Below are 14,829 nucleotides of genomic sequence, written 5' to 3' on the forward strand. Positions count from 1 at the left end.
AGAAAATTCATTAAGTCTTCACAGTTAGATTCAGAATATCCCGAGGTGACCATTACATCTCCCCTGCCTCTCTCTTTCCCTCCCTCCCTCTTTCCCTCCCTCCTTCTCTTCCTCCCTTCCTTTTCCTCCTTCTTTTTGGTGGGAGCAAGGGAACTCTGAACCTAGAGCCCTGTACTTACTAGTCAAGTATTCTACCACTGTGCCATGTTTCCAACGACCGTCTGTCCACCTCTTTTATTTTGCTGTCATATGATTCTAGTCTGTGGAAAATTATCTTCATGTTCTCTTCCAGCCAACAGACTTTCTAAATAAAAGTCCAAACCAAGAAAAGCCCCCCATACTTTGGGATGATGAGATTAGATGTTCAGGCAAGTCCCAGAAGAGACCCCCTCGCCCCCCCCCCCAAATACTTGACACTGTGTGATTGAAGGATGCATGATAAAATAATATAATTAGGCAATTTTACATAGTTTACTACCTAAAGCAAATACTTTCTCAGGGTCCTCTGCACAGCCGCCTTCACCTCCTTGTTCTTCAGGCTGTAGATGAGGGGGTTCAGCATGGGCGTGACTGCGCTGTACTGCAACGACAAGAGCAAGTCCAGAGAAGAACCAGAAGGCGGCATGAGATAGCAAAGAAAGCCAGACCCAAAGAACAAGGTCACTGCAGCGAGGTGGGAAGAGCAGGTGGAGAAGGCCTTGCTCCTCCCCGTGGTGGAACTGATGCTCAAGATGGCGGAGACAATGCGTGCATAGGAGAAGAAGATAGGAATAAAGGTTCCCAGCCCATGCAGCAAGCTGGAGCAAAGCAGGACAACGACAGTGATGGAGATATCGGAACAGGACAAGGGGAAAAGGGCAGGCAGCTCACAGGTGTAGTGGTGAATGGTTTGAGCCCCACAGAAGTCCAGGTTGACAGCCAAGAGCACGATGATGGTTGCGTTGAGAGAGGCCACGCCCCATGAGATGACCACAAGCCTTACACACAACTCATTTCTCATCACCTGGCCGTAGAGCAGGGGATGGCAGATGGCAGCATAGCGGTCATAAGCCATGACGGAGAGCAGGCAGGCTTCAGTACCAGAAGAAAAAAACACAAAAAAGACCTGAGCCAGGCAGCCCTCTATTGAGATGGTTTTCTTCGCCGATAGGAGGTCCTTCAGCAGTTTCGGTACCGTGACGGATGAGAAGCAGAGATCTACGAACGACAGATTGCTTAAGAAGAAGTACATGGGTGTGTGGAGGTGGGAGTCAGCCGTGATCACCAGCAGCATTGTCAGGTTCCCCGTCATAGTGAGGATATAAATCCCCAGGAACAGAGCAAAAAGTAGAGCCTGGATCAGGGGGTCGTCAGAGAGCCCGGTGAGAATGAACTCCGTGATGACGCTGTGGTTGCTCCAGGCCATTAGTGATTATTTCCTTGGAATAAAGTGGAAAGCAGGGTGAGGTTTCCTGTGCTTTTTTTTTTTTTTAAATTGGATATTTTCTTTATTTACATTTCAAATGTCATCCCCGTTCCTGGTTTCCCCTCTGAAAAACACCTTCCCTCTATCCCTTCTCCCCTCCCCCTGCTCACCAACCCACCCACTCCCGCTTCCTGGCCCTGGCATTCCCCCACACTGGGGCATAGAGCCTTCACAGGACCAAGGGCCTCTCCTCCCATTGATGACCGACTAGGTCATCCTCTGCTACATATGTAGCTGGAGTCACGAGTCCCACCATGTGTACTCTTTGATTGGTGGTTTAGTCCCTGGGACCTCTGGGGGTACTGGCTAGTTCATATTGTTGTTCCTCCTATGGGGCTGCAAACCCCTTCAGCTCCTTGGGTCCTTTTCTAGCTCCTTCACTGGGGACCCTGTGCTCCATCCAATGGATGGTCGTGAGCATCTGCTTTTGTACTTGTCAGGCACTGGCAGAGCCTCTCAAGAGACAGCTATATCAGGCTCCTGTCAGCAAGCTCTTGTTGTTATATGCAATAGTGTCCGGTTTTGGTGTTTGTTTATGGAATGGATCCCTGGGTGGAGCAGTCTCTGGATGGTCATTCCTTCAGTCTCTGCTTCACACTTTGTAACTCCGTCCATGGGTATTTTGTTCCCCTTTCTAAGAAGGATCGAAGTATCAACACTTTGATCTTCCTTCTTCTTGAGTTTCATGTGGTTTGTGAATTGTATCTTGGGTATTCTTAGCTTCTGGGCTTCTGGGCTAATATCCACTTATCAGCGACTGCGTATCATGTGTGTTTTTTTGTGACTGGGTTCCTATGCTTTTTATCTTGTTATCTAACACATCATCTTGTCTGCTCCAACATTTGAGCAGGCTGCTTTCTGCGTACGCCTGGGACGAGTTTTCAGCACTCTTCACTTGTGGGTCAGAGAATTCCATTTCTGCTCCGAAAGGTTTACCAGACGTGTAATACAGCGGGGTCACGTGTACATTGTAGTCTTCACTACAGAGCCCCTCATTCTCACTGCGTCTAAAGAACACTATACCACACAGGACGGGCGCTGTTCCAAACTTCCCCACTCCCCTCCTCTCCCCTTCAGCAGAAGCCAGAGATTCTTTCTTATCCGCACATGAAATTTTGTTAATGTTAAAAAAAAATTGTATCCAGAGAACTTTCTTACTCTTGTTTGTTCTCACAACAATTCTAGGAAGCATTTGAGGCCTGGGGAGCTACTTTTATTGTACCCATGGGAAATGTGAGACTGAGTGGTGGAGCCAGGAAAAATATCCCATCTTTTTTTTTTTTTTTTTTCTAATTCTTAGTCTAGCATTTTAGGTGTGTTCTCCATGAATAAAGACAAATTTCCTACCACAATATTCTGGAATTTTCCTCGCTCACCCTAGCTTAGTTTTTCCTCTCTCTTTTATTCCTTTTTTTTTTTTTTGAAGCTTGAGGAAAATTTTATTAGAATTGAAAAAGGAAAACTTTAGGTCAGCAAGCTGTCAATCTTCGCAGCTCCCTGGAGGAGGGAGATGGAGGATGGCAGCCATGCTGTTTGAGTTAGGTATGCGGTCAGCCACCTTGTGGACAAGCGGCCACACGTGGGGGGAAAGTTTTAGAGGAGGTGGAAACTCCAAGATTGCCTTGTCCCTGGCCAGCATGGGAAAGGAAAAGAAGAGAAGAAAGAGGATTAAGTCACATCTTTCTGATTCAGGATTTTGAGAGGAGGGTGGACAGACAGACATTCGTTGTGACTCTGGACTGACTGCACAAAGGACAGGTTTGTTTTGTTTTGTTTTGTTTTTCCCTTCCCTTCCCTGCCCTTTTCTCTCTCTCTCTCTCTCTCTCTCTCTCTCTCTTTCTTTCTTTCTTTCTCTTTCCTTCTTCCTCCTTCCTTCCCTCCCTCCTTCCTTCTCTCTCTTTTTCTCTCTCCATCTTCTTTTTTCTTTCCTTCCTGTCTTTCTTTCCTTTCTGTCTGTCTTTCTCTCTCTCTCTCCCTCCCTCCCTCCCCCTTCTCTCTCTCTTTCTTCCTTCCTTCCTTTCTTTCTTTTCTTTCTTTCTTTCTTTCTTTCTTTCTTTCTTTCTTTCTTTCTTTCTCTTTCCTTCTTCCTCCTTCCTTCCCTCCCTCCTTCCTTCTCTCTCTTTTTCTCTCTCTATCTTCTTTTTTTCTTTCCTTCCTGTCTTTCTTTCCTTCCTGTCTGTCTTTCTCTCTCTCTCTCCCTCCCTCCCCCTTCTCTCTCTCTTTCTTCCTTCCTTCCTTCCTTTCTTTTCTTTCTTTCTTTCTTTCTTTCTTTCTTTCTTTCTCTTTCCTTCTTCCTCCTTCCTTCCCTCCCTCCTTCCTTCTCTCTCTTTTTCTCTCTCCATCTTCTTTCTTTCTTTCCTTCCTGTCTTTCTTTCTTTCCTTCCTGTCTGTCTGTCTTTCTCTCTCTCTCTCTCCCTCCCTCCCCCTTCTCTCTCTCTCTTTCTTTCTCTCTCTCTTTCTTTCTTTCTTTCTTTCTTTCTTTCTTTCTTCCTTCCTTCCTTCCTTCCTTCCTTCCTTCCTCTCTCTCTCTCTCTCTCTCTCTCTCTCTCTCTTTCTTTCTTTCTTTCTTTCTTTCTTTCTTTCTTTCTTTCTTTCTTTCTTTCTTCCTTTCTCTCTTTCTTCCAGATAAGTTCTGAAAGTTCCCAAGCAGGCTTTGACTCATTATTTAGCTGAAGGTGCCCTTGATCTCCCGATTCTCCTGCATTAATGCTGGACTTACAGGCATGTGCCTGGACTCAGGTTTTCCTTTAAATAACAGGAAACTTTTCTCTTGTGGCTTGGCTCCTGGTGGTCATCCATTTCAATGTCCTTTTATATTCTAGTGATATGAACTAATATATGCCTTTCACTATCAACATATAGCTTGTCATTTCCTTCCTCAAATACAGCTTAAATTCTGCTCCCAAGAGCAGATCCACCAGCCAAAGCTAAAGAGCATCTTAGATCCCGGGCCAAAGTTACCTGTGGGTGTGGCCAAGGAGAGGGATGTGTGCTTGCAACTTCAGCTGGATCTGGAGATGCCAAAGCTTGGAGATTTGTAGTCACAACTTCTGATGACCCTGCGTGAGTAAGTTTATGAGCATTGCTGAAAGCAAATGCCGTACTTAAGGTTTGCATGAGCAATGTGAGGGGATATATTTGTTCTATTGTTTGCAAGGATTTGGCTATCTTAAAACTATTTGTGGGCAAAGCATCCCCGATGATTAACTATTTTACTTTTAGTCACAAGGAGAAGCTGAAGCAGGGTCTTTGGGGAGCACGAAGCCTCACCCAAGAATAATGTAGCATTTCTGGAGTATTTTTTCTTATAACATTCATGTTCTGTATGGATGAAGGAATACATCTTTTTACATCATATGATTTTTAGAAGCATCACAAACAAAGGATCCAACCCTCGTCCTCATCTTAAAGGGCATCTCAAACAGATCCCAGAGTTATTTTGTTTTAGTGTCATTATGTCTGTGTGCATGCATGTGTGTGTGTGTGTGCGAGTGTGTGTGCACATATGTAAGTGTGCATGTGAAGGTCAGAGGTCACTGAGGGATGCCTTCCCCAACTGATCTCTATTTTTTGGGCAGGGTCTCTCATTAGACCCCAAACTATCGGATTCAGCTAGAATGACTAGCAAGTAAGAGTGGGTATCCTTTATGCATCTCCCTAGTGCTACTTTTATGGCATGCACCCCTGGCCTGGGATTTTTTAAATGGGTTCTTGGGACCAAACATGGGTCCCCATGTTCACACATCAAGCACTTTACTGAAGTAGCCATTTCCCCAGCACCTTGATTCTAGGGATTTTTAAACTTTAAAATAAATTTCACCATACAATATATTCTGACCAAGGCTTTTCCTCCTGCATCTTCTCCCAGATCCTCCCCACCCCACCTATCAAACTCCATGCCTTCTTTCTCACTCTCTCTAGAAAACAAGCAGGCACATAAACAATCAAACCAGAATAAAACAAACAGAGAAAAACAAAAACAAAGAAAAAGCATAAGAAGCACATACATATGTGCACACATACATACACACACTCAAATCCATAAAAGTGTGCGCTCTCTCTCAAACAAACCCATAAAAATGCAGATACACATACACTCAAACAAACCTATAAACACACACACACACACACACACACACACATACACACACACACACACACACTTTCAAACAAACCCATAAAATGCAGACATATAGACACTCAAACAAATGCATAAACATGCTTGAGCACACAGGCACGCACACACACACACACACACACACACACACACACACACATGCACACACATATACACACACACTTTCTCTCAAATCCATAAAAATCCAGACACACACTCACATACACAAACCCATAAACACACACACACACACACACACTTGTACAAAACCCTTAAAAACACACAATCAGAAAACGATAGTATATAAGCAAAAGAACAATAAGGTTAAAAAAAAAAAAGATTGCCCAAACAGATTATTATAAGAAAACCTCCTCAAAGGAACCACTGAGTTCACCTTGTGTTGGCTGTTGGGGAAACACCAGGTTGTCTAACGAGGAGTGAACCAGCCCACTTCACATTCTAGGGATTTCATAATGACCATGTACAGTTTAGATTCTCCTAAATCCTCAATAACAGATTCTAAGCAGGCGGAATGCCTCAGCTTCCACTCACTATTTTGAGTGCAAGACTTCAGCCTAATTTTATAACGACACTCAAGACTCATGCCAGATTTATACAAAGATGGATGAGAGCTAAAGTCCGATGTTCTGTAAGAGACGATGAAGAGTAAAAATTAGGGAAAGGGGATTTCAGAGGGGCTCTTCAAGTCTGTCACTCGTTGGTTGTTTGGAGATGTATTTGGAACAAGAAGGTGGGTGAAATCTAGGTTTGGAAGGTCAGCCTGGACAACGTGACTGAGGGCATCTTTGCAGCTGGGAGAAAAATGTAGCACTTATTTGGGATGGAGCTATCTCCACGCATCTCCTGTGCTCCTCCGGACTATTCACACTGTCTCAGTGGTTAATATGTCCACGGTGGTTTGAATCACAGAGATCCTTACTAACCAGGTTCTGTGCAAGCAGAACATGGGGGAAGCAGCTCATGGCTTCTGATATTCTTATTGCATCCTAGAGGGAGGTTTTTTTTTTTGCAATCTTTTGGAGTTTTTAAGATGCCTCTTGCCTATGTCATGCAGCGAGGGGAGGGAGAGCTTTCTGAGAAGCTGTGTAAAGCATTTGGAGCCGTGACATGTTCAGAAACGGACCACAAGGGCTAACTCAGGGAGAGAGGGCCTACCAAGGGCTGAGATGTTTCCATCTCTGGCTGTGGGAGGTAGGATGGACAGGGCAGGAGACTCAGTATCTTAGCGCTGTTGGGATGGATCAGGGATGGAGGAAAGGATGGTTAGCAAAATTAAAATTCAGTTATCTTTCAGAAAGAAAAATTGGGAGGCGCATCAGCTACCTGGTGTACATTACCACGCTTCTGGAGTCTTCTGAAGGAGGAGAGTTCTTCGCACTCTGGCTCTCCCGAGAAAGTCAATGCAGCGTACACAAAGTCTTCCTGGGGAGGGAGGAGGAGGGGGAGGGGGAGAGAGGGAGGGGGAGGGGGAGGGGGAGGGGGAGAGAGGGAGGGAGGAAGGAGAGAGAGAGAGAGAGAGAGAGAGAGAGAGAGAGAGAGAGAGAGAGAGAGAGAGAGCGAGCCTTGTTAAAAGAGCGTTGCTCTGGGAAGAACAGTTCTTTTCCTGCTACCAACAAGTGTTGGGTTTAGAATGCCCTAGAATCAGGCGAAATGGTACATTAAGATTATTCTCCTGGATCAGATAATCCTGGAGTGAACACTAGAGTGGGGCCATTCTGCAGGGCCAAACACTAAGGAAAACGACGACAGAGGCCGGTATGTCATCCAGGCACCCACGTCATTGAGACTTCATCACATGATCTCAGATCAAGCGAGCTGGAGCTGCCGTCTCTCCGCGCTATTCTGAGTATTTCTTTCCTTTGTGAGATGCTGAATGCTGTTATTTTAAGAATGTTAGTTAAGGAACTCTCTGGCAGAACCAATCAGAAGGTCGCCTGTGCTCATGCATCCATAGGCTGTGTTTGGCACCCAGGGGATTCTGGGCCCGTATCCCTGAAGTCTCAGACTGAAGCCAATGTCTGGACTCACTAATTACACAGCTCCTCATTAGCCAGACAGGAAAGCAATGGGAAGAATAGGAGTGTTTGAACTCTCTGGATTAAGACAACGATTTAAAGCCTGGAAGGGAACTGATGGGGATATGGGAGAAATAAGAAGATATCTTTTTAGGAAATTTATTTTCAGTCAAGTTTATTTTCCTCCTGATCACATGGGAACTGAAATGCTCTTTAGGGACATCAGAGTGAGCCAAGCTATGACATATTACTGAGCTCTCTGATCTTCTCTTATGCAATAATCATTATATAGACTTTTCTTATTTATTTGGTTATCATCATCATCATCATCCGATTCCTCTTATTAAAAAGAAAGCATGTTAAACTCTCTATGAAGTAAAACTTTTCCTTTTTGTTTCAACGTATCTGTAGTTTGGCTTATATAAGAAATACCAAGTTAAGGTTATTGAGAAAAAAAAGGATGAATTCAAATTATACTTATCTATCTCTTTAACAGGGGATATTATTTTACCCTATCTATATTAATAGCTGTTATTGTATCTCACTATGCAGTAGGTCAATGGTGCCTTCCAAACAGTACACCCAAGTCCTAATCCACAGAATTTGTAAAAGTCTCGGAAAATGTAATTAAATTAAACTAAAGATGTTGGGATGAGATCATCTTGGATTACCCTGTAAGCCCTAAATAGGATGTCAGGTGTCCTCACAAAGGAATAGACTGAGCATGAGAGAAAATACGAGAAAGGGAAGAAGACACTGTAGCCATGAAGGTAGAGATGGAGGGATGTAGCCAGTTATCAACCGTTACCAGAAGCTGAAGAGGCACAGAACATGGAGCACCCAGGGACCTCCACTGGGGGCAAAAACTGCGGACACCGTCCTTTTGAACTCCAGACCCACAAAGGAATACATTTACCAGTAAATTTTATGTCACTTTTAAAAATTAGCTGAGTAGTATAAATGTACCACATTTTCTTCATCTATTTTGTTGAGGGGCATCCATGTTGCTTCCCAGTTTTGGTAATTATGAGCAGAACAGCCATAAATATGGCTGACCAAGTATCTCTGTGGTAGGGTGAAGTGTCTTTTGGGTGTATACTCAAGAGCAGTATAGCTGGATCTTGAGGCAGATTTATTCCCATCTTCCTGAGGAACCAATCCAATGATGTCCACAGTGGACGTACACGTTTTCACTCCCTCCAGTAACTTTATGAGTGCTTCTCTTATTCTACATCTTTACCAGCATGAGGTGACATTTGTCCTGCTGCTCTTAGCAATCCTGACAGGTATAAGATAAAAATCCCAAAGCAGTTTTGATTGGCATTTTTTTTCTGATGGCTTAGGATGTTAGACATTTTTTATGTGTTTCTTAGCCATTGGCAATTCCTCTGCTGAGATGTCTCTGTTTAGATCTGCACTCCATTTTTAAATTGGGTTGTTTGTTTTCTTGAGATCTAGTTTCTCGAGTTCTTTATATATTTTGGATAGTAGCTGTTAAGTCAATGATGACCCATCTACAATCCATAGAACCACAGAGGATAGGAATAAAGTAAGGGGCCAGAGAGAACAGGTAGATCTTGTAAGGAAAGAGAAATAGACTTTTTTTTCCCGATGTGTAGTTGGTAAAACTCTTTTCCCTTTCTGTAGGCTGCTGATGTATCCTGTTGGCAGTGTGCTTTGCTGTGAGTGTAGGCTGCTGATGTGTCCTGTTGGCTGTGTGCTTTGCTGTGAATGTAGGCTGCTGATGTGTTCTGTTGGCTGTGTGCTTTGCTGTGAGTGTAGGCTGCTGATGTGTCCTGTTGGCTGTGTGCTTTGCTGTGAGTGTAGGCTGCTGATGTGTCCTGTTGGCTGTGTGCTTTGCTGTGAGAGGCTTTTCAGTTTCCTGAGGACCCATGCATTAACGGTTGATCTTAGTGTCTGTGCTACGTGTGTTTTGTCCAGAAAGTCTTTTCCTGGGCCAATGAGTTCAAGGCTATCCCCCACTTTCTCTTCTGTCAGGTCCAGTGTATCTGGGTTTATTTTGAGGGTTTTGCTCCATTTGGAGTTGAATTTTGTGCAGGGTGAGACGCATGAATCTATTGGCATCCATCTACCTGGAGTCATCAGTCTGACCAGCAGCCTGTGTTGAAGATTCTGTCTTCCCCCCCACTCTGGCTTCTTTATAAAAAAAAAAAATCAGATGTCCATAGGGGTGGTTTTATGTCTGGGTCTTCAGGTGGAGTCCGTTGATCAACGTGTCTGGTTTAATGGCAGTGCCATGCTGTTTTCTATTACTATAGCTTTGTTGTACAGCTTGAAATTGGTGATGGGATATCTCCAGCAGTTCTTTCATTATTTAGGATTGTTTAGATATCCTGTTTTCTTTGGCTGGTGTGTGTATGTGTGTGTGTGTGTGTTTCTATATGAGCTGAAAATTGTCCTTTCAAGATTTTATGAAGAATTGTTTTAGGATTTTGATGGGAAATGCATTTAGCTGTAGATTCAAAATGGTAGGTTGGCCATTTTTTACTATGCTAATGCTAGTAAGCCATGAGCATGGGGGAATCTTCCATCTTTTGATATCTTTTGTAAGTTTTCCAGTTGAAGAGAAGTCATACAAGTCTTTGACTTGCTTGGTGAATGTTACCCCAAGATACTTTATATTGTTAGAAACTATTGTGAGAGATGTTTCGCTGATTCCTTTCTCAGTCTGTTTTTTGTCTGTATGTAGGAGGGCTGCTGTTTTTTGTGAGTTGGTTCAGTATCCAGCTACTTAGCTGAAAGTGTTTATTAGCTCTATAAATTTTCTGGTGGGATTTTTGGGGGTTATTATGCATACTATTATATCATCTGAAAAGAAAGAAATTTTGACTTCTTCCTTTCCAATTTGTATCCTTTTTTTTCCTCCTTCTGTTTTCTTATTGCTCTAGCTGAGACTTCAAGTACTATATTGGATAGGTATGTTGAGGATGGGAAACCTTATCCTGTTTTTGATTTTAGTGGAATTGCCTTGAGTTTCTCTCCATTTAAGTTGATGTTGGCTATGGGCTTGCTGTAAACTGCCCTAATTTTATTGAAGTATGACCCTTGTGTTCCTAATCTCTCCAGAACTTTTATTATGAAGGAGGATTGGATTTTTTTTTTGTCAAAGGCCTTTTCTGCTAATGAAATGATCACGTGTTTTTTGTCTTTCAGTGTGTTTATATGGTGGCTTACATGTATTGATTTTCATATATTGAACCATGTCCTCATCTCTGGGATGCAGCCTAGTTGATCATGATGAATGATCTCTTTTCATGCGTTCTTGGATTCAGTCATTGAGCATTTTTGCATTTGTGTTCATAAGGCAAGTTGGTCTGCAGTTATCTTTCTTTGTTGGGTCTTTATGTGGCTTCAATGAAATGGATTGTGCAATGTTACGTCTGTCTCTGTCTTGTCAAAGAGTTTGAGGGATATTACATTGATTCTTCTTTGAAATTCCGGCAGAATTCTGTTCTAAAACCGTCTGGTGTTAGACTTTTTTTGTTTTTGTTTTTATTGGGAGACTTTTAATGACTGCTTCTGTTTCACTAGGGGCTATAGATCCTTCTAAATTACTTATCTGATCCGGATTTAGCTTTGGTGAGTGGTATGTATAGAGAAAATTATCCATTTCTTCTTTTAAATATTATTTACTTGTTCACTTTACATCCTGATTGTAGCCTTCCCTCCTCCCAGTCCCCCTTCACACAGACCTTCTCCTCATTCTCCCTTCCCCTTCTCCTATGAGAAGGGGCAGGACCTCCTCTGGTTACCAACTCACCCTGGCACATCAAGTCTCTGCAGGGCTAAGCACATCCTCTTCCATTGAGGCCAGACAAGGCACCCCAGTTAGGGGAAGGGGATCCACAGGCAGGCAACAGAGTCAGGGACATCTCCCACTCCAGTTGTTTGGGGACCCACATGAAGACCAAGCTGTATATCTCCTACATATGTTTAGGTTCCCCAATTTTGTAGAATACATACTTTTATGATTCTCTGGATTTCTTCAGTGTCTTTTATTATGGTCTCCCTTTTCATTTATGATTTTGTTAATTTGGATATTGCCTTGCCATGTCTTAGTAATTTTGATAAGGGTCTGTCAATCTTAATGATTTTCTCAAAGAAGCAACTCTTTGTTTCATTAATTCTTTGTATTTTCTTAAATCTATATTATTGATTTCAGTCCTGAGGTTGATGATTTCTTGCTGTCCATCCCTTTTGGATGTGAGTTCTTTTTTTTTGTTGTTGTTTGTCTCCCCACTCCCTGGGTGCGCCTGTGTTTGGTGCATAGCTGTTAAGAATTGCAATGGGCTCTCGGTGGGGTTTCCTTTGCTGAGTATGTCCTGCCCTTCCCTAACCCTTCTGATTTCTGATTAGCTTTAGTTTGAAGTCTATTTTGTCAGATATTAAAATGTCGACACCTGCTTGCTCTTAAGGTTCATTTGTTTGGAATCTCTCTTTCTAACCTTCTACCCTAAGGTAATGTCTATCTATACCTTGATGCTGAGGTGTGTTTAGATGCAGTAGAAGGATGGATCCTGTTTCCTCGTCCATTCTGTTTTCTCGTCCATTCTGTTAGTCCGGATGACTCAGCCGCTCTTGGGGGGAGCTGAGAATGTTGATATTGACCGGTGATTGTTAGAATGATCTTTCTTGCTATTGCAGTCACAATGGTCTGATTCTGGGAAGCTTTTCTTTGTCTCTGAGTTACAATGGGTAATTTTGCTGGGAATATTAGTCTAATTTGGAATTTGTTTGCTTTCAGAACTTGGTATGTATCATAATAAATCTTGATTTTAAAGTGTCCAGAGCAGGTGCTGTTATTGGAATGGGCCCTTTATATGTGACTTGGTGTTTTGTTTTCAATATACTTCCTTTTTGTGTGCTTGTGGTTGAACTATTGTGATGAATGGAGATTCTTTCTGTTAGATGTTATAAAGGCTCCCTGTATCCAGATTAGTACATCTTTCTATAATTTGGGAAGTTTGTCTGGTTCTGTTGAAAATGTTTTCTATAACAGTAGAATGAAATCCTTCTTCTATGCCCATGAATCTTGGATGTGTTCTTTTCATAGTGCCTTCCAAGATACTTCTATCTTGGAAGTTTCGATTGTACCTTCTTATTAACTTATTTTTGTTTTTGTTCAAATTGCGAAATTCCTCCACCCTGCCCTCAGGCTCAGGTCTTGGCTTCTCTATGATCCATTCTACCCGTGAGACTCTCCATGGAACTCTTTACTGGATCTATCGTGTTCACCATTGCCAGACGTTTGTTCAGTTGTTCTCAGAGTTTCTGTTTTACAATAAATGCTCCCTTTTATACTTTCCATAACTTTTAAATTTCACTTGGCTATTTGTTCTTCTTCTCTTGGAATTCATTTGGGAGTTTATTTGTGTCTGGTTTGAGGGCTTTGAATATACATATTAGTCTCTTGAATTATTTGTCTGACATTTCATCCATTCATTCTCACTGGGGGAAATCACTGTGGGATTCATAATAATTTACTGGGGAGTTAGACTGCCTTAGTTTTTTTTTTTTTTTTTTTTTAAAGTACTCGTGTTTGGTCACATGCATCTAAGGTTAGGTTATTGGTTAATTTTACTGATTTATTTAAAAAAGTTTTATCTATCACTAAAACAAAACCTTTTGATTTAGAGGGGATGTTTGCAATGTTCAGGAGGGACTAGGTTGTTGTAATGTTAAGGTGCTTTCTTCTATTAGACCTGGGACACCGGCATCAATCTCTACCACTCCCTCGGATTTAGAATCCTGCCTGTAAATCAATCACTACCGATGAATGGGTCCACGGTTAAAGTACAGTAAGAGTCAAATAAAAAGTTGGTCACCCCCTGATTGCCAGTTGTTAGGCAGTAAAGGGGCACCATTGGGAATGTGTGTGGTAATATGCCAGTTCCTGCAGGTGTGGGTGGAGAGAGAAGAATAAAGTCAGGATAAGACTGGTGAATAGTACTAGGTTGACACACTGGAGGAGGAGGAAGGGGAGGAGGGAGAGAAAAAGGAGGAGGAAGGAGGAGAAGGAAGGGAGGAGGGGCAGGAGAGGGAGGAGGAGGAGGAGGAGGGAAGGAAGGAGGAGCAGGAGAGGGAGGAGGAAAGGGGAGGGGGAGAAGGTGTATTCAAAAGAGGAAAAGGTAGGGCAAGTGAGAAGGAGCTGAGGTAGTCTTGCCTGAAGGCTGACTGAAAATCGAGAGGCAAAGAAATAGAATTAAGAGACACATGTCAGTCTCAGTGCTCAGGAGGGCTTAGGCACAGAGATCCCCAAACCAGGCCAGTCTGTGTTCTCTGGGAGCAGAAATCGCTAAGTGTGCAGGGAAGAAAAAGGCATGGGACAGGAACTGGGCAGGATAGAGCTGCCTTGCTTGCTAGGTTGGACAGGAAATAAAGGAAGAAGAAAGGTGAAGGGGAAGAGCTGGGTGGGGTACGGAGTGTAACTTCCATGTGGCTGGATGCCGCCTGCAGTCCGAGTGCTCCCTAGACCTGAGAGTGTGTGTCATGCCTGGGCAATCTGTTCACCTCTGGACCTTCCTTTGGAAGACTGGGTTATGGATGTGGCTGGCTGGTAGGCAACTCTTCAAAGATGGCTCTCAGATGCTTATCTGCTTCTGAAGTGTCCCTCAGTATCGAGTCGCCAGTGCCGGCGCGGCCCTGTGTAAGCCTTCATTGTCTGGCATCTTGTTTGGAGCTGGTGTTTAAGTTTCCCCGAAGACCGGCTGCCATCAGGTTGTGTATGCAACCTGTATCCCTTTTCTGCAGCCTGGCAATCTGTTAGTGTGTGCTAGCAGATTTAGAATGGGCTCTCGCCAGATGCTCTGAGCTTTCTGAAAGTGCAGTTCACGGAGGGTCACTGGCTGCTGAGCCTCCAGTTCAGCCGGGAGTTCTTTTCAAATGTCACGCAGATGCCCCGTGGCCAAGGCCAAGCGTCCCCGTGTAAACCCTGCTTTACTTTGGCCGCTCACTCCTTGTTGGAATCCTTTCTCTTCTCCAGCTTTTAAAATCATCCAAGGCTGAAAATACCACGCTAATTTTATGAGCTTGTCTTGGAAAAACAAAACAAAACAAACCCATTTTTTTTTGCAATTATAATTTTGTTTATTCCTTTCTTTTCCGCCAGAACCATCCCATTTACCCCTCCCCACTCTCCTTTAAATTCATGGCCTCTTCTTCATTGTTATTGCATACATATATGTATATAT

The 14,829-nt window shown here is 43.1% G+C and overlaps 1 protein-coding gene across 1 annotated transcript; it reads right to left on the reverse strand.

The window, feature by feature from the left end:
• Nucleotides 1-478: 478 nt before the first annotated feature.
• LOC110311020 (olfactory receptor 8S1-like) lies at nt 479-1,405 on the reverse strand. Its single transcript, XM_021184203.2, has one exon. It carries the CDS (start codon nt 1,403-1,405, stop codon nt 479-481), a length of 927 nt encoding a protein of 308 aa, XP_021039862.1.
• Nucleotides 1,406-14,829: the final 13,424 nt, after the last annotated feature.

This window comes from Mus caroli, unplaced genomic scaffold (assembly GCF_978045245.1).
Source record: "Mus caroli unplaced genomic scaffold, Mus_caroli_1 scaffold_16, whole genome shotgun sequence".
Classification (NCBI taxonomy): domain Eukaryota; kingdom Metazoa; phylum Chordata; class Mammalia; order Rodentia; family Muridae; genus Mus; species Mus caroli.

What these genes read in the sequence shown, in the direction of transcription:
- LOC110311020 (XM_021184203.2), bottom strand. Translation starts at nt 1,405, where the DNA reads ATGGCCTGGAGCAACCACAGCGTCATCACGGAGTTCATTCTCACCGGG.